The sequence below is a fragment of the Fukomys damarensis genome, unplaced genomic scaffold, assembly GCF_012274545.1.
Source record: "Fukomys damarensis isolate Sample0158 unplaced genomic scaffold, DMR_v1.0_HiC HiC_scaffold_38, whole genome shotgun sequence".
Lineage (NCBI taxonomy): Eukaryota > Metazoa > Chordata > Mammalia > Rodentia > Bathyergidae > Fukomys > Fukomys damarensis.
Genome location: NW_022900950.1, coordinates 24,258,933 through 24,278,094, shown reverse-complemented (window position 1 = coordinate 24,278,094; position 19,162 = coordinate 24,258,933). Strand labels below are relative to the sequence as shown.

Sequence of the window (19,162 nt, the reverse complement as noted above, 5' to 3'; positions counted from 1 at the left end):
TTGAGTTCTTAATGCTGTTATTGTGATATGTTTATATTGGTCATCTTCAAAATATAAAATTTTCTGTGGAAAAATCAAGGAATTATTAAAAAAAAGATCCTTTTGGTACCAACCTACATTATAGGACATACGGTTTCATATAATTACAATAATTACTACTGCTACTTTTCTGGTGTACAAATGTATTCATGTTTTCTGACTGTTCAGGTCTTCCAACATAGTGTTTATGGCTATAACCTCCTTTTGATCCAGGTTTTTTGCCCTTCTCTTCTGCTCCAGCTACTCAAAGTAACAGGTACCTTTATAGGCCCATACATTTTCCTTAGATGGCATCCTATCAAAAGATAATAACTTAAGAATTTTCCATTTTTTATGTGTTTTTGGAGGGGAATGACTGCATTTAACAATGTATTTTATACTAAGATACATATCTAAGTTTGTTACAAAGATAGTGTTATGATTGTCATACTAAAGCATTATTATTACTATGTGTGGCTCCTGATTCAAAGTTTAATATTCAAATATTAAAATTCAAAGTTAATATTCTACAGAAAATCAACTATTACATCATGATTGATAAAAATAATAGTCCTCTATATTTTAGATTCCAAAATGCCTGCTATTCAGATAAAATTATAATAGTTATGCTCACTGATCCTATTGCACTACTAATGTCACTGATCTTCTCTTCTGGGTGTTAAGCAACTAAAGTATGGAGACCAAAGCCAGAAATGTAAGTGGGCTAGGAGAACAGCCAATATTTTGGCCCTAGCCCCTCATGGTCAACAAAGAATTCAGGACATGAAGGAACCTTTTCAATGGGATCCTACATCTTTGGTAAGTCACCCAACCTCCTGAGCAGGGAGACTGCGGACACCAGAGGACAAATATATCATGTGCCAAAGGAGGGTCACGAAGAGGGAGTGTGCTTTCACTGAAAGCAACATGGTCAAGCAAGGCCTTCACCCATCCTGACAGTTGACACTGACAGAGGAGCTGAGAGGCTCAATGCATGGTTCCAAAATAATGCCTAAAGAGACTTAACTACATCAGTAGATAGCAAGAGGTTCATATTCATTGACATACGTCTCACTTTAACTTGGTCTTAAACACCCAAAAGAAAAGAATAACCAGAAGAGGTATAAAATAATGCCATAGTAATAAAACTAGGTATAAAAAGGGGCTCCAGGCACTGACCACTGTTGGTAGTTAGCAGCTCTACCAGTAGCTGACCATAGTTATGGATCATTAGGAAAATCTATGGTAAAATAAAATAGCTCAACTAGAGTTTTAAATTTCTTAGTGAGATATGCTCTTCAAATTGTCTCTTACAGCTAAAATTATAGAGACTTATGAAAAAGTAACAGACTTATAGACAACCTTTATTAGTGAAATAATCTAAGAACAAACACAGGTTATAATCACTATTTCAGTATCTAAGTGTGACTTTCTCCCCAACCTGCCCTTCCATTCTAGTGTGCTCATGCTTAGATTTTTCATGCTCTAATTTCTTTAAAAATCTTGTTTATTCTTGCCTATAAGCTGCCAAATTCAAAGTGATCATACAGACAATATCAACAACAAATGTGCTAAACTTTTTTTTAAACCGCCAATATCCATCATCTTAACAAGTGTGCCATTCCTGTACTCTCTTTCCTAATGGGAGCCAGACTTCTGGAAAGAATAGGGCTAGGGGTTGTGGGAATCTCCACATCAACACACTTCCCTATCCGAGGAGCTAAATAAAGATAGGGAAAAGATAGCAGACTCTCTGGTCAGCCTGCAGTCCCAAATTAATTTGCTGGCAGGCGTGGTACTCCAGTGTAGATGGATCCTGGACATAACAAAAACAACAAGAGGGGGAACATGCCTCCTATTAGGAGAAGAATGTTGTTACTTTATAAACCAATCTGGCATTGTTGAAAACAAGGTTAAAAAAAAAACCTCAGGGAGCACAGAAAAACAGACGAGACCTAGACATACTACACTCTCTGCCAGGATACTTTGACCAATGGCTTGCATGGCTTCTTCCCTTCCTGGATCCCCTCACTATTCACTGCATAATCCTACTTTTCAGACCCTATCTGTTCCATTGTTTTTAAAATTTCTTGCAGGAATGTATGCAGGACTTTACCAACCAGACAGCCAGCAAACTTATCAAGGTTGGCTACAGCCCCTTGCCATGGGAGGACCACACCACTGTCATATAAAATCCCATCTGTCACCCCAGATTGCTTATCAACACCCCCTTGCCAGCAGGAAGCAGATACAGAGAAAGAGACCTTCACTCCTATTCCAAAATAACAAGAGAGTCTGGGATGATAGTGTTCTTTGCTAGATAAAGTGGCTCCTGCCTGCAGAAAATAAATTACTGGAAGGGGGGGGACTGCAAACTAACTTTCCCATCACAAAGCCCTGCCACTTATAGTCCTACCTGTCTTTGAATTCAAGCCTGCCAATCAGTTCTACCCTCATCACTAGCACATGCTTACACAAGATGCTGTCCTAAACCCCAAATGGGTTTGCTCTTTTTTGCCATTGTTGAAAGTAGCCCAGGAGCTCTGTTCCTTCAATAAAGCCTTGCTGCAGGGGAAAAAAAAATCAGTACAGGAGTGATGCCAATTAAATAGGAGAGGAGGAAGCCCTTAGCTCTTGTTCCAACATAGAAATACTGAGCAAATGAAAAATTATCTGAACAACTCCATCAGAGCTCTAGAAAGCAGTCAAAAGTTTACAACAACTAAACAAACCCAATAAAAGCCACCAAAGTCCAATCAAGAAGCCACTTTGTAAGTGGCATGAAAAGTCTGTGGCATTTCTACTTGCCCTTGCCTGAACCTCCCCCCACAATGAAGTGGTCTTGGTCTTGAGCAACAACAGTCTATTATCAGTTCTTTTCTTTAACCAGCAGAAACCCAATAGACCTTACTACAAATTACTGAGTATATGTATCCTAACTTATCGGGGGATTCCTTCAGGATTGATGCAGGCAGCTTCTTTCTGCTTCATATAACGTAGAACACAGGTGAAAAAGATGGCAGATGACCAGTCTGTAAAGCCACAAAGGGGATTACAAACCTAGGCACCTGGGAAGAGTTAATGGGTGGTTCTACGATTCAGATATAGTTTGAGTGGATCTCCCAAGGTTTCATATGTTGAAATTTAATACCCATGGAGAGGTATTAAGAAGGGAAACAATTCAACTATGGTATTTAGAGGTGGGAATTTACAGAGGGATGATTAGGATTAAAGTTAATAGAGTAGATTGATTCCTACTGGCTTTATAAGGAGATAGTCCAGAAGACACATTCATGTGCTCCCTATCTCTTGACACTTGATGCTCTGGACCATGATGGGATTCTGTCAGCAAGGAGGCCATCTCCTGATGAAGCTCCTTGACCTGGGTTCTCCTGAACTATGAGCCAAAATAAACCTCTTTCCCTTATAACCTAACTAGTCTACAGTACTATATTACTGGCATCAGAAAAGGACTATTCCGGAGTGCTGGAATGCAGAAGTATGACTATTATAATAAAATGAACACCTGAAAATGTCGAAGTGTCTTTGGAGCTGCTTAACAGATAGAGGTGGGACGAGTCTGGAGGAGCAGGCTATAAAAAGCCTAAACTGCTCTGGTGTAGGGTTAGGAGACAAGAAGTTAGGAAACTAGTCTCAGAAATAAGGATTCTACAGGAAATTGGAAAAAAAGCCATCCTCACTGCACTGTGGCAAAGAATCTGGCTACACTGTACCTATGTCCAGATTTTAAAAGTGAACTTAAGAATGATGCTCTAATTTATTTGGGGAAAAAATTGCTAAACAAAGGATTCAGGTCATGGCATGGACACTACTGGCTGATTTTATTCAGGTTACACTGAGACTCAGGAGTAAAAGGAAGAACAGAAAGATTCAAAGTCTCTGGGCTGGCCAGGGAAGGAGCAAAGGGAAAAACATGTAACAGCGTGACTGAGAAACAACTTGCTTGAAGGTGTTTGCTCAGGTAAAAGAAAGACAACTACTTTACATCAGGACAATGGGAAAAAGGCCTGGAGAGCAATCTTAGAAATCTTCAAGTCTGTTATTCCTACCACATGCCCAGGGACTAAACAGGGCCAAACTATTTCATGGAACCTTGGGGTACTCTGAGCCTCCTGTCCAAGCCCAAGGCTACTTCAGGGATTCTATTCCTTGATTTCAGGCAAAGTGCCCTGTGGATGCAGCCATTCAAACATTCTACATATAGCTTGTGCTAACATTTGAAATGAGAATGTTTATATTATCCCAATCTTGCTTTGGATCAATTATTCCTTTCTATCTGTCTTCTACTCCCTTTTGGAATGGGAATCAATACAAAATGCCTGTCCCACCACTGTTTCTTGGAGGGAGATAACTTGTTTTGATTTTATAGGTTCATAACTGCAAAAATTTTACCTAGATCAGTGGAGGTGAACCTTTTGGAGATGGGGGCCCAAACTACAATCCAAAATCCACTTATTTATCGCAAAGTGCCAACAATGAAATTAAACCAGAATATTGAGGTTTTAGTTTAGGAAAAACAATTCATACATTAACATCTTTTGTCTTAAAAGAAAAACAACACATGTGCCATAGGTTTGCCATCACTGGTCTAGATTCTCAAAGAAGACTGGAGACTACTGAACTCTGAATGTTGGAACAATGTTAAAGATTTTGGGACTACTGGAGATTAATTTTGCATTGTGAAAAGGACACAACTTTAGAGGCCAGGGCAGAATTGCTATGGTTTGGACATGGTTTGAGTTGGTCTCCTGAGGGTTCATGTATTGAAATTTAATACCCATTATGAGGTAGTAGAAAAGTGGAAATCTAATACACTTAGTGTTTAGAGAAGGGTCTTTGGGGGTTAAATAAGGTTGTCAGGATTGAGCCCACATGACTGAATACTGATAAATTTACATAGGGAGGCAGACTTATGAGTCATGTGATAACAATGCTCTGCCTTGGGATACTGCCAGATGTGACTCCTCAACCTTGTACCAGAAATGTGAGTCAAAACAAACCTCTGCATTATTACTTACCCAGTCTATGTTGTGTTTTTAACAAGAGAACACGGGTAAAAACATATAAAAGACCATCTAAGGTCCAGAGAAGAATCTGATGAGTCTAAGAAATTAGGATACTCACATAGGTGGGGGAATTTAGAAAGCCGTGTCTGGCCAAATAAGATGCAAGCTCAGAAAAGACCTGGGAAGAAAGGCTCTGAACTTTTATCTTGTGCTGATCACTGGGCTCAGAGGAGGCCTAGTTAAGTGGTGAAGAAGTATCCCACCAAAGAGCTAATCTGTAATGACTGGGAAAGTTGTACTCTTTTGCTCCCGAACTCATCCCTGCCCTGCCCCCTGGGGAGGTGGAGTGGAGTGTACTTTTTGCTTTAGCTCTTCTGCAATCCAAGGAAATCTCTGTTAAAACACTTACTGAGCTCAGGCTACAGGAGTAGAGATTTTGGCAGTCATGCATGGCAAGGAATGGTCTTTCAAGGAATAGTTTTGAAAAGTTTATAACTACTGCAGCATTTGATAATTAAAAATTCCATCAAATCCAGAGGAGGCAGGGAATTTTATCTCCAGAGTTATTATACTGTGACAGGAAAATAAGACTGACTCACTCAAAGAACAAAATAAATCAAAGGAAACTATGCCCCGAGGAAGCCTGGACAATGCCATTACCAGACAAGGACTTTAAAATAACTCTCATGGGCGGGGATTTAGCTCAGCAGTTCGGTGGCCTGCCTTGCAAGCACAAGGACCCGAGTTCAAGCCCCGGTACCAAAAACATACAAACAAAAATAAAATAACTCTCATGGGCGGGGATTTAGCTCAGCAGTTCGGTGGCCTGCCTTGCAAGCACAAGGACCCGAGTTCAAGCCCCGGTACCAAAAACATACAAACAAAAATAAAATAACTCTCATAATTCCAGATAAAATCTGTGGATGTTCATCACCACTAGACCTGTCTATTATTTTTTGCTTTTGTGAGACAACATTTCTCTATGCAGTCCAAAATGACCCTGAACTCACTATGTATCCCAGGAAAGCCTAGAACTCGTGACGATTCTCTTGCCTCATCATCACAACTGCTGGGATTACAGGTATGTGCAACCACACCTGGCTTAGACCTGCCTTATAAGAGATTCTAGATGTTGTCCAAGTTGAAATGACAGAACATGAATAATATAAAACTGTCAGGGGAGTGAAAATGGTCAAAGTATTCTATGTACATGTATGAGTCTGTCAAAATGAAACCCATTTATCTGTAGAACCACTGTACTCCAATTAAAAAATGTGGGTGGGGGGAGATTTAAAAAATATGAAAATATAAAACTTATTGTGAAGATATGACACCTAATATCAAGAATTCCTGAAACTTGTTAAATTCCAGGAATAGGCAGTGATCCTAAATTAGACTGAACAGAGTTTTCAGGTACTGACACCAGAACTGTCACTACACCAGGGACTTGTCTTCTCACTTTATAGCCAAGACCCTTTGGATTTCATTGTACTTTTTCTGTCTTTTACTAAAGAAAACTGAGGAGGCCTGGGATTTAGCTCAGTGGTGTGCCCCCTGCCTTGCAAGCCCAAGGACTGGAGTTTGATCCCTGCCCACACACCGAAAAAAACAAAAACAAAACAAAACAAAACCTGAGGTGTGTGCAGCAAGAAAACAAAACAAAACAAAGTAAGCCAACACAAATCCTCAGCTTTCAAATTATTGTGAAACAGTGTTTCTCAGGCTGGTCTCAAACACCTGGGCACCAGTGATTCTCTGGCTGCAGCCTCCTAGGTAGCTGGGACTACAGGTGTATGTCACCTGCCCTGGCTCAACTGTCTTAAACATGCTGAAAAGGAAAGGAAAAACAGACAAAGAACTAATCTAAGTCTGGAAAATGACACAGGAAGAAGCATATTAACAACATAAGCAAAACAAATTCTGAAGCTCAAAAGTAAAGTAAAATAAAAATTCACCAGAGGGGTTGGATTATAGCAGCTTTAAGTGAAGAGAAAAAGGAATCAGTGAGTTACAAAATAGAACTGAAATCATCAACTCTGAAAAGCACAAAGAAAAAGGTTGAAGAGAAGTTAACTGAGCCTAGGGGACTTGTGAGATATGATCAAGTGGACCAATATATACATTATGGAAATCAAAAAAGGAGGGACGAGAAAAAGAGGCAATAATTTTTAAAAGAAATAATAGTAAAGGTAAAACTCCCCAAATGTGAATTAACGAAAAGCTCAGGAATTCTTTGTGATCTTCTTGCCTTAGTCTCCCAAAGTGCTGAGATTTTAGGAATGTGCCACCAGATGAGATTAATCCTCCACTTTTAAGAACAGAGAAAGTACTGCATGGGGTGGTACAAAACTATAATCTCAGCCACTTGGGGGCTAAGGCATGAGGATCATAAGTTCAACACTAGCCTGTGCAATTTAGCAAGACCCTGTCTCAAAATTTTAAAAAGGGCAGTGTTTACTTACTTGCCTAGCATGGACAAGACCCTGGGTTCAGTCCCTAGTATCATAATTTCAACAACATCAACAACAACAGATAAAAAAAATCAGACAGAATTATCAGTGAGGAAACAGAAAACCAAATGAAACCCAATGTTGGCAAAAATAAACAAATAGAGATACAGAAACTATCACAAAAAGACACCAAAACTTGGTTCTTTGAAGACCAAGTAAACAGACAAACCTTTAAAAAGAAGATTCAATTACTAAAGTTAGAAATGAAAAGTGTACCTTAGAGGTAGAACACCTGTGTGCCATGTATAAAGTGTTGGATTTGGTCCCCTGCATGCATGTATGCATAAGTAAAAAGCACCACCAATTTTTAGAAATAAAAAGGATTATAAGAGACTATTATGAATAATTGTATGCCAACAAATTAAACTTGAAGTGAATAAATTCCCAGAAATGTATAACCTATAAACCCTGTCTCATGAAAAATTGGGATATCTTAATAGACATAACCAGTAAGGGTATTTGATTAGTGATCATAATTCTAACAAAGAAAGACTCAAGATCAGGTGGCCTTCCTGGTCAATTCTACCAAAACATTAAAGAAGAGCTAACAGTATTCCTTATCAAACTGTTCCAAAAAAGTGAAGGAATACTTCCTAACCCATTCTAAGAGGTAGCACTAACCTGATAATAGCCATATGAAGACACTACAAACATGAAGATCAATAACCCTTTATCAATGTTGATGCAAAAATCCTTAACAACATACTTATAAGCCAGGTATGGTGGTGTATGCCTATAATTGCAACTCTGGGGAGGCTGATAAAGAGGACTGCTACAAGTTTGAGGTCAGCCTGGGCTCTATAGGGAGTTCAAGACCAGCCTGAAGTAGACAGCAAGACTCGGTGTTATTTTGGTACCGGGATTGAATTTGGGTCCTTGTGCTTGTGAAGCAGGTGGTGGAAGCACTGAGCTAAATTCCTGGCCCAAGACTCAGTCTTAAAAAGAAAACTAAAACCCCACCCACAACATACTAATAAACTAAACTCAGTATATTAAAAGGTCTTATTTTCCTTTGATCTAAGGTCTTTCTCTCTCTCTCTAGAGTGCCTTGTAAAATCTAGCCCTGCCCTGACAGGGAGCCAGTAATGGATGTTTATAGTTAACTTTCACAGGATACTTCATTTTGGTAGATGATATAATAAATAGGGGTCTAACCCATGACCAGGTTTCCTCTCATTGGAGGAAAACTCTGTGGCTTTTGTCTATGTCCAGTGTATTCCTAACATGATAGCTATTCTGTAGCACAGTCTTGACCAGGAAAATAACTAGGTCTGGGTATATCATTCTAAGACACAGATGAAAGATCATGGTAAAATGTGTGAAATAACAGAAGTATTTTGTTATCACCAGAGAAGTGGGGGGCAGGAAAGGGAGGGAGAACCTTTAGGGATATGCCTTCAGGTTATTTAAAGAAAACATGTTGAGTGGGGAGCTTATTTACATGACTTTGGTGTTGACCATTAGGTTTTATTATATAGCAGCTATGAGTTTTGGGTTTAGGGCTAGTGAGATGAGGAAAAAGTCAGCCTTATTGCAAACCACCTGTTATGGTGTGTGTCTAAATATTCCTCCAAAGCCTTCACGGTAGTAAGTGGGGCTTTTCAGAGGTGTGGCTGGATCTAGAGTGTATGATGCTGGGATTAAGTGTGTGCTTCTGGGATCAATAGGATTGAGGATGTTCCAACCTGGGTGTGAGTGCTACCCACTCTAAGGTTGGGTAGCCTGGGTATAATATAAGGGATAGAAAGGGGACTGCTATTCTTGCTTGCTGCTTCATTACTTTGCTGTTTGCTGCTTCATTGCTTTGCTGCTTTCTGTCTTCTGCTTTGCTGCCTGCTGCCCATCATGAACTGTTTCTCCTTTGGATGTCTCTCTGCCATGCTACTGTGCCTTAGAGGCAGCCAACTATGGACTGAAACCTCTATGAACTGTGTGCCAAATTAAATCATTCCTCTTTTAACTTTGGGTATCAGGTATTTTGTCTCAGCAGAGAGAAAAGTTACTAAGACACCACCACATAGAGAAAGGAAGTTTCAACTAGGTCATATAGGTGGCGTGGAGTAACAGTTTGAAACAACTTATGTTGTCAGACCTAAAGTGGATGCCAAGACAACTACTATATCAAATTTATGACAAAAGAATTATCTATTGTGTTATAATGGAGATTTATTCTGAAAGGCAAAAACAGTTCAACATATGAACATCTATGTTACATATCACATTAATAAAATGAAGGAAAAAGATCTGAACATGATTATCTTAACTGCTGCAAAAAGTATTTAGAAAACTGAGCACTCTTTCATGAAAAAAACTGTAAGAACAGAAGAAAATTTAACTCCACATGAAAAAGGTTATACAGAAAAAACCCACAGATGATTTCATCCTGAAATGATGAAAGACAAAAGCTTCCCTAGGACAGGAATTATAGAAAGGCATCTGCTTCTGCACACTGAATTCAAAACGGTGGTAGAAATTCTGGTCAGAGGTATTAAGCAAGAAAAAGACAAATACCATCTAACTCAAAATGGATTAAAAAAAGATCTAAATGTAAGAACTATAAATACAGGGCTAAGAGTGTAACATAGTAGTTGAACCCTTGCCTAGAAATGCACAAGTCCCTGGGTTAGTCGCAAGCACTGCAACTAACAAACAAAAACAAAAACACATACAAAGGTATGACTATAAAATTTTAAGTAGGCGTGGAGGAAAGCATCATGATGTTGTATTTATTAACGATTTCTTGGATATGACACTAAAAGCACAAGCAACAAAAGAACAATAAAAAACAGTGGATCAATGAACACTATATCAGGAGAATGGGAAGATAATCTACAGGAGGGGAGAAAATATTTGTGCAAGTCATATATATGCAAGGACTTAATATCCAGATATGAAGAATGTCTACAACCCAATAACAAAATAATTCAGTTAAAAAAACAGAAAAAGGATCTGAATAGATATTTCTTCAAAATGATATATGTACAGCCAATAAATAAACACATATAAAGATATTCAACACTACAAGTTAATGAGAAAATATAGATCAAAACCACAATGAGATTTTACTTCATACCTATTAAGATGACTATCATTTAAAAAATAGTAACAGAAAAGAACTTCTGGTGATGACTTGGAACTTTGTGCATTGCTGGTGGGCTATAAAACTTTATGATTGCTATGAAAAATGATTTGATAGTTTCTCAAAAAATTGAACACAGAATTACCATAGTACCCAGCAATTCCACTCCCAGTTACGTATCTTAAAAACAACCAATCAAGTAAACAAAGAGCTGAAGGCAGGGACCTAAATGAATACCAATGTCCATAGCAGTATTATTCACAATAGGCAAAAATGAAACAACCCTAGCATTTATCAACAGATAAATGGATATACAAAATATATGTTCGTTATTCAGCCATAAAAAGGAATATAATTCTGATCTACAGGTGAACCTTGAAAATGTCATGCTCAAGTGTAATAAGCCAGACATAAAAAGAAAAAAATATTATATGACTCTGTTTATGGTACCTAGAATGGACAGATTCATAGCGACAGTAGAATAGAATCTATCAGTAGCTGGGGGAAGAAAAGGATCTTCATGTTTAAGGGGTACACAGCTTCTGTAAGGGTAATGAATGAATTATAGAAATAGATGGTGTTAAATGGCACAAAATTGTGGAAATAACCAATGGTACTGACTTGTACACTTAAAAATAGTTAAAGTGGTAAATTTATGTATAGTTTATCGTAATAACAAAAACAAAAAAAGACACTGAAGAAAAAGCAGGCAAGCAAGAAACACAGGTCCTAATTTAGCGCCAGATAAGTACCTTCCACAAATCATCTAGGGAGCCAGAAAGTGTAGTGCAACACTGGAGATGACAGACCCAGAGGTTATAAGGTTTTAAAATAAGCCAGTTCAAAATCCTCAAGTAGCACGGGAATTAGCAGAAAGAATCAAAAACTGGGATCTTATCTTATTAAAAAGCTTCTGCACTGTAAAAGAAACCATCAAAAGAACTAAGAGACAACCTACAATGTGGGAAAAAATTTTTACCAGCTGCTCCTCTGACAAAGGACTATTATTTAGAATATATAAAGAACTCAAAAACAATCAGCCCCGCCAAATATAAAGACCCAATTAAAAAATGGGCATCTGAAATGAACAGACATTTCTCAGACAAAGAAGTAAAAGCAGCAAACAAATATATGAAAAAATGTTCCACATCACTGGTCATTCGAGAGATGCAGATGAAAACAACACTGAGATTCCACCTCACCCCACAAAGAATGACTGCTATCAAGAAATCACACAATAACAAATGTTGGTGGGGTTGTGGGGAGAAAGGAACCCTTCTCCATTGTTGGTGGGAGTGCAGACTAGTGCAACCACTATGGAAATCAACATGGAGATACCTCAAAGAGCTGGGACTAGAGGTTCCATTTGACCCAGCCATAGCTCTGCTGGGTATCTTTCCAAAAGAATTAAAAGAATCATATCACAGTGATATATGTGCACCCATGCTTATAGCAGCACAGTTTGTAATAGCTAAAACATGGAAACAGCCCATTTGCCCATCAGATAGAAACTGGATAAAGAAGATACGGTTTTTCTATAAAATGAAATACTACTCAGCCATAAAGAATGAGAAATTAGGTTCATTCATAGGAAAATGGATACATATTGAGGATATACTCCTAAGTGAAATAGATAAGTCACACATGTGTAAATACCAAATAGTTTCTCTGGTGTGAAAAACTATGATAGTACACAAGATCCTAATGGGATAATTAACAATGTGAAATAGGAAGAAAAGGGGTAAAGGTGTAGGGAAAGTGGGAAGGATAGGGGAAACGGCATAAGGGAAAAGAAAAATATATGAGAAAATGAAAAAAATGGAAATAAAGTATTTGTAAATGGGGAGGGGAGGAGGGGGTGAAGAGAGGGCAGGGACAAGGGGAAAAAATGAGAACCAAGACCTGTCATGTAAAGGTACAGGATCCCAGTAATGAATGTAACTGTACTGTATACCTAGAATGTACCAATAAACTCAATAAAAAGAAAAAAAAAATAAGCCAGTTCAATCCTGGCTTTGCCAGTGTAGTTTCACATCCTTAGGCAATACACTTCATTGGTTAGTCTCCACATGTGAATGGAGACAGCAGCATCTTTCTCAAGATTTTTTTTAATATTAGTGAGTTAATTTACATAAAGTCTTATGAGTCTTTTTTTTTTTTTTGAGACAGGGTCTCACTATGTAGTTGAGACTGACCTGGAACTTACTATGTAGCCCAGGCTTGTCTCACCTCACAGCAATCCTCCTGCCTCAGCCTCCTGAGTGCTGGGATTACAGGTTTGTGCCACCATGCCTGGCTTAAAGTCTTTTTGATCAGTTAATTCATATAGCACTGAGAGATCAATAAAGATGAACTTTTACTGTTACAGGTTAAACAAACATTAGTTACATATCCAGAGTTCAGAGTGAAATATTTTAATTTATTTTGGAGTTATTTAGAAAACCATTTGCTAATAAATGAAATTCTCAGATGTACATGATGAGGTTTATCATTACATTTTGATTTGCTAGCTCTTTGTGCTTCTAGTCTCTAGATTTCACAAGGTAGGAAGAAAACATTTATACATTAAAAAATAATTCACTGTCTTTTCCCTACATCTTCACTACCTTGCAGGACAAAAAATTCTTTCAATTTACTATGAATCCTGTGTACTTTTTGTATAAAAATACAGCTTCAGGGCTGGGGGTTTGGCTCAGTGGTTCTGCCACCTGCCTCGAAAGTGCAAGGGCCCGAGTTTGATCCCTGGTACCAAAAACAAACAAGATACAGCTTCTAAGAGATTTATATACAAAGAAGGTCAACAGTGGTTCATTTGCTCTAATATAAATACTGGGCACACATTTCTGTTATATGTTTTTATTTAAAAACTTTTAAAAAATTCCAAATGAACACTATATACTTACCAACTGAAGATAGAAATCAGTAGGACTATTTATAAAACAAATCATAACTTTAACATCTGTCATTTCTTTAGGCAAAATAGGTGGATGATAGTGTAAAGTCACACTATTTTCAATGTGACTTCTTGGTGTCTGTGACCTAAACCTAGTTGAAAACAATTAAAAACATGAGTCATTTTCGTAAAGTATCTCTTAAGTTACTTGATCTGAAGCTTTTACAATTTACTTAGCCAAAGTATTTCCTTTCCAATTTATTTCTCCTAACTTATTACATTTCTTGATATTGTCTCCAATTACTAAACCAAGTGTGGTGGCTGCCCATTGACAACAAAAGGGTTAAACCTTTTAGCAGCAGCACTGGTCTGTAAAGCAGTCTTACTAGCTAGGACTGAGCAGTTATAAGACAGTATAACAACACTGACCATAATGACACAAGATACTACAAACCTTTCATCTAAGACACATTCATTCCTGCAATGAGCCCTGACCCATTTTCCCTAAAATTCAACGTGGACAGACTTCCCTATCTGAAGCTAAGAGGCCTTCTATGAGGCCAAAGGAAATGGTCTTGTCAACTTTGAACATCTAATGTTAGACACAATGCAGGTGCTTCCCAAAGATGTGCAAGGCACTAGATAATCTGGAAAAAGGCATTCTTTAGACAATCACATTTGCTGTGTAGACCCTTCTTCCACATCCTAAAACCCTTATAAAAACCCCAAACTCTCATCCTGATCTCACAATTACCCTTTGGAAACTGGCTTATTGTCCTCCTTGACTGTGTAGGTGGGCCTAAAGAAACTCTTTATCTTTATTCTTATCCTTGCTGAATACATTCCTTTTTTCATTTTTTAATTTTTTTGGTTTTTTGAGACAGGGTCCCACTATGTAGTTGAGACTGACCTGGAACTCACTATGTAGCCCAGGCTGGTTTCAAACTCATGGCAATCCTCCTGCCTCAGTCTCCCGAGTGATGGGATTACAGGCATGTGCCACCACGCCCAGCTGGATAAATTCTTTATACTGCCCATTATATCAGCCCTCCTTATGCCATCTTTGTTATGGCACAAGGGTAAGAGCTTAGTAATTAAATTTCAAATCTGTGTCAGGATATTTTAGAGCTGGGAATGCATTAGAGTCAAAGCTAATTCTACTCTAATTTTTGCTTGCCTTGTTAGTCAACCTACTTGGGTCATTTTTAGAGTCATTTAATCATCCAGGATAGGATGTTAAGGCTGCCACTACCTCTATGATTCCTTAAGTTATCACATTTTCACTCATCAGAAATAAAGAAAAGAACACATTAAGAATTTCAGATTCAGACATTAAGTATGTATTAGTGACCATGAACTCTTTCCAAAGGTTAGGAAATTTAAGTTAGGAACAATTAAACTACAATTCTTGAAACAGTAGAGCTATTTGTAGTTATCAGAGTCCAACAATGATTCACATCAATGCATATTTTCTAATTTGAGCTACACCCTAATTTCTTTTTTTTTCCAGCTTTAATTGAGTTTATTGGTATATTTTAGGGATACAGTACAGTTACATTCATTGTTGGGATCTTGTACCTCTACATGACAAGTCTTGGTTCTCATTTTTCCCCCTACCCCTGCCCTCCCTTTACCCCTTCCTCCCCTCCCCATCTACAAACACTTTATTTTCCTCTTTTCATTATCTCACATTTTTTTCTTGTCCCTTATTACCCTTCCCCTACCCATCCCACCTTCCCTACACCTTTAGCTCCTTTTTTCCCATTTCTAAATGTCAGTAATCTTATTAGGATCTTATGTGTTATTGCAGATTATTCACACCAGGGAAACTATTCGGTATTTACACATGTGTGACTTATTTATTTCACTTAGGAGGATATCCTCAATATGTATCCATTTTCCTATGAATGAATCTATTTTCTCGTTCTTTATGGCTGAGTAATATTTCATTTTATAGAAAAACCACATCTTCTTTACTCTCTTTTCTTAAACCAAATTAACTGAATGCATTTTTAAGAGACAACAACCAGAAAATGATAACCATGTTGCTAATCTCTATGGGTATGTTAAATTTGCTTTATAGCCCACAGTTTTAAGCTATAATCAAAGAATATTTGATGAATTACTTACCTTGCTAGTTCCATAAAAACTAATGCATCTCTAAGAGATACAGGCATATCACTGCTTATTTTATTTGTTGATGGTTTTTGCAGATCTACAATAAGCATACCATTTTTTTCTCCAAAAACATTCATTAAAACAGCCTTGTTATTTATCATTTTCAAAAATTCCACCTTAGCTTCCTCTTCCCAGCCTTTATTCTGTGGAAAAAAAAGTAAAATTCCAAAGTAATTAGTAATTATAATTACCTTTAAAGTCACATTGTTTGGATGTAACTTTGTACCAGTCTGCAACTCTGAGCAAAGTCACTGAACTAACCATACATATAAGGAATATTTGAAACCACAAACCCAAGGGCAGTCTTAATGTATGCACAGTACGTATTTTATAGACACGTTCCCAAGCTGTTTATAAGCAGTTTTCACTTTAGACTTTAGTTTTACTATTTAATACTATGGTAATACGAAAATAATGACTCTTAGACTGATGTAGTGGCACATGTGTATAATCCTAGCAGTCAGGAATGCTGAGGCAGAAGGACTATAAATTCAAGCCCTGCATGGGCAACTTTATGATTGAGCAAGACCCTGTCTCAAAATTTAAAAAAATTATAAAGAGATCTAGGGATGTAGCACAGTGTGAAGGCTCTGGGTTCAATCCCTAGACCACTTCCCAAAGTATTTTGCATTAGTTTTCCACTTAAATGGTGAAAATTAAAAAGTAATTGTGGATGTGTAACCTAAGCCTATAGTATAATAAAAACATTTACAATCAGTTAATCTAACTTCTCCTATCAGCAATATACGAGGTATATTATGCTCCCTGAGTCTAAACGCAACAATTTCATTGACAATGTATAGCTAAAACTGGCATATTTAGCTTTTCAAGAAGTAATTTGTTTCACTTACTGAATTATGTGGAACAATGTCTTTCAAAGAACAAGGGTGAGCTAATGGTGGGATGTCTTTCAGCAGCTCTTCAATACACGATTCAGACTTCCTTAGAACCAGGCATAAATCATCTAGTACAATATGTTGCTGAGCAGTATGTTCTGGTCTCACATGGGTATTGCCAACTCTAGGAAGAGTTAATGTAGTATTTTTTGAAAATAATGTTACAACTTTGGGCTTGCTTTCATCCTTAAAAGGCATGCATTTCTGGGCTCAGTGCCACTGCACCTGTCTGGCAAGTGCAAGGTCCTGTGTTCGATCCCCGGTACCAGAAAAAAAAAAAAAAAAAAAAAAAAAAAAAAATTTTATTTTCTTAAATTTAATCATCTAGAAAGTCATAGTCCAAAATTATATTTTCTCACTACTGACTTTTGTTCCTATAACACAGATGTTTTTATAAGCTACATAATTAAATCTCAGTTACATTTGAAATATCATCCATTTATTCAGTTTAAACCTAAAGGAAATAATGACTTCCCTGCTATAGATCTATTTATAAAGCTACGATCATTAATCAAAGTGACTATTCTATAGTTAATAGTGGTTTGTATACAGAACCATTTCAGCTTATTTTAGTAAAAGACCTAGGAAAACAATTTTAAATATCTAGAGTTAAACAGAATGACGCTTTAACATTCCTTAGTGAAATAATAACAAAATGATTTTATTCCATCATCACTGCAGCCAACTAAAATACTTTAAAAGAATCACCTTGGTACACATTCCCTGCTTTGAAACAACATGAAGAATACTTAAAATTTGGAGTATATTAAGTTTCATTCTATGCTCCTTACCTAGTAATATTAATAATAATATCTTGCTTAGTAAAATAAACATAGAATAATATATTAAAAGTGTATGTCTGGGCAGTCAAATATGACGCATTATTCCTCTTTACCCTTTTCTAATTTCTACCATTATTTAATCCCCCCAAATATTTCTAAGCAGGCCAAGAATATATAATAATTATAAAATACCATACCCTGTGACAATTAGGACTTCAGAATTCCCGAAATCTACCATGAATATTTCTATAAGTGCAACTTCATGGACTGAGAATTTGGCTGGACTACAAGGTTTTTTAATATTTTTACTTTCTATTGGAATTAATTCCGTGATAGTTCCTCGGCACCACATTCCATTTGCAATACTCTTCACAAATATCCTTGTACCTAAATAATGAAGGGAGACAAATTATCATCCATGTTAATGAATAAAGCCATTTAATACATTTCCAGTTTACAGACAAGTACATTAGCTCTGTGACTATCTTCATTTATTTACTGAACATACAGTACTGTATCAAATTTTATACACTTAAAGGATAATGTATCATGGTAATTTGTTACAGAGATTCTTACAAGCTAAAGAGATAAAACCAGAATACTCAGTAGTCATTCGGTGAAGAACAATGTTTCATGTACTACATTAGCACAGATGAATAAGATTGTCTTGACATTAACAAGTTCAAAGAAGGACAGGTAAATAAATTCTACAATATACTATTATTACTGCAGTGGCTGTCTATTGTAAGAAAAAGATAAAAGCTTTAAGGAAAGAATTCCAGTTAAAGACATCCCAGGTAGGAGGTCTTAGGACCTCAACAAATCTTTTGATGCAAAGTCCATTCCTCCCAATATGCACCAACCCATTTTCTCTAAAAGGTATGTGCAGACATTCTGATTTAAAGCTAAAGCCCTTCTATAAGTCAGAGAAAATAGTCTTGTCAAAACTGCAACTGTAAATGTAATTTGAAAGAGAATACAGGTGCTCCCTGATGATCTACAAGGTGCTGATCCAGGAAGACATTTTTTAGAGAATTGTATTTTCTATCTAGACCCTTTTTCCATATCCTCAAACCTTTATAAAAACCCAATCTCTCTTCCTGACTGCTATGATTTTTCTCTTGGAAACTGGCCTGTAGTCCCTCTTGACATTGTACCCTGATGTAAATAAACTCTTATTTTTTCTACATTCTTTGTTGGTAAAATCTTTTTAACACCCATGTCACTGGCCCTCCATGAGCTGTCTTGCAGGACACTTCCCAAACTAAAGACCATCTAGTGTCACAATGCACAGGGAGGGAAAGGCAGCTTTTTCAGGGAATAGGTTTTATTTAAAAAAAAAGGAAATCTTACTAAAAGCAGTGGTCTACAATTAAGACTCTACTATTAGAATAACTAGACAAATAAATGTAACTGTACTGTTTGCTTTAAATGTACCAATAAACTTACTGGAAAAAAGAACAAGAATAATTAGACAAGAGAGAGAAACTAGACCTACACAGGCACCAGATAATGCAATTATCATAAGAATTTATATAAAAAAGTTAAAGTACGGAGAAAGCCAGAAACATAAAAGACCAGGGAAACCAGCCCCCTCTCATCCACCTGATAAAATGCAAAGGAGACAAGCCACCTAAGAACTCTCATATAATATGTAAAACACACCTACATACACCTATACATACACCATATATAGTCTCACTTTAGCACTACTATGGCTGAAACTCCCATGTCCCCTTTACTTAATCATTAACTCTTTAAGTTTTTTTTTTTTTTTTT

At 37.0% G+C, this 19,162-nt stretch overlaps 1 protein-coding gene across 2 annotated transcripts in view; it reads right to left on the bottom strand.

The window, feature by feature from the left end:
• Window positions 1-19,162, bottom strand: part of Rnf17 (ring finger protein 17) — a 161,723-nt gene that overhangs the window by 73,974 nt on the left and 68,587 nt on the right. For both annotated transcript variants that reach the window (XM_019208895.2, XM_010633821.3), the window contains exons 13-16: window positions 17,581-17,770; window positions 16,557-16,725; window positions 15,658-15,848; window positions 13,538-13,679 (exon numbers count right to left, since the gene is read on the bottom strand). In XM_019208895.2, the coding sequence (XP_019064440.1) occupies window positions 13,538-13,679; window positions 15,658-15,848; window positions 16,557-16,725; window positions 17,581-17,770 (692 nt within the window). The remainder of the gene's footprint in view (window positions 1-13,537; window positions 13,680-15,657; window positions 15,849-16,556; window positions 16,726-17,580; window positions 17,771-19,162) is intronic.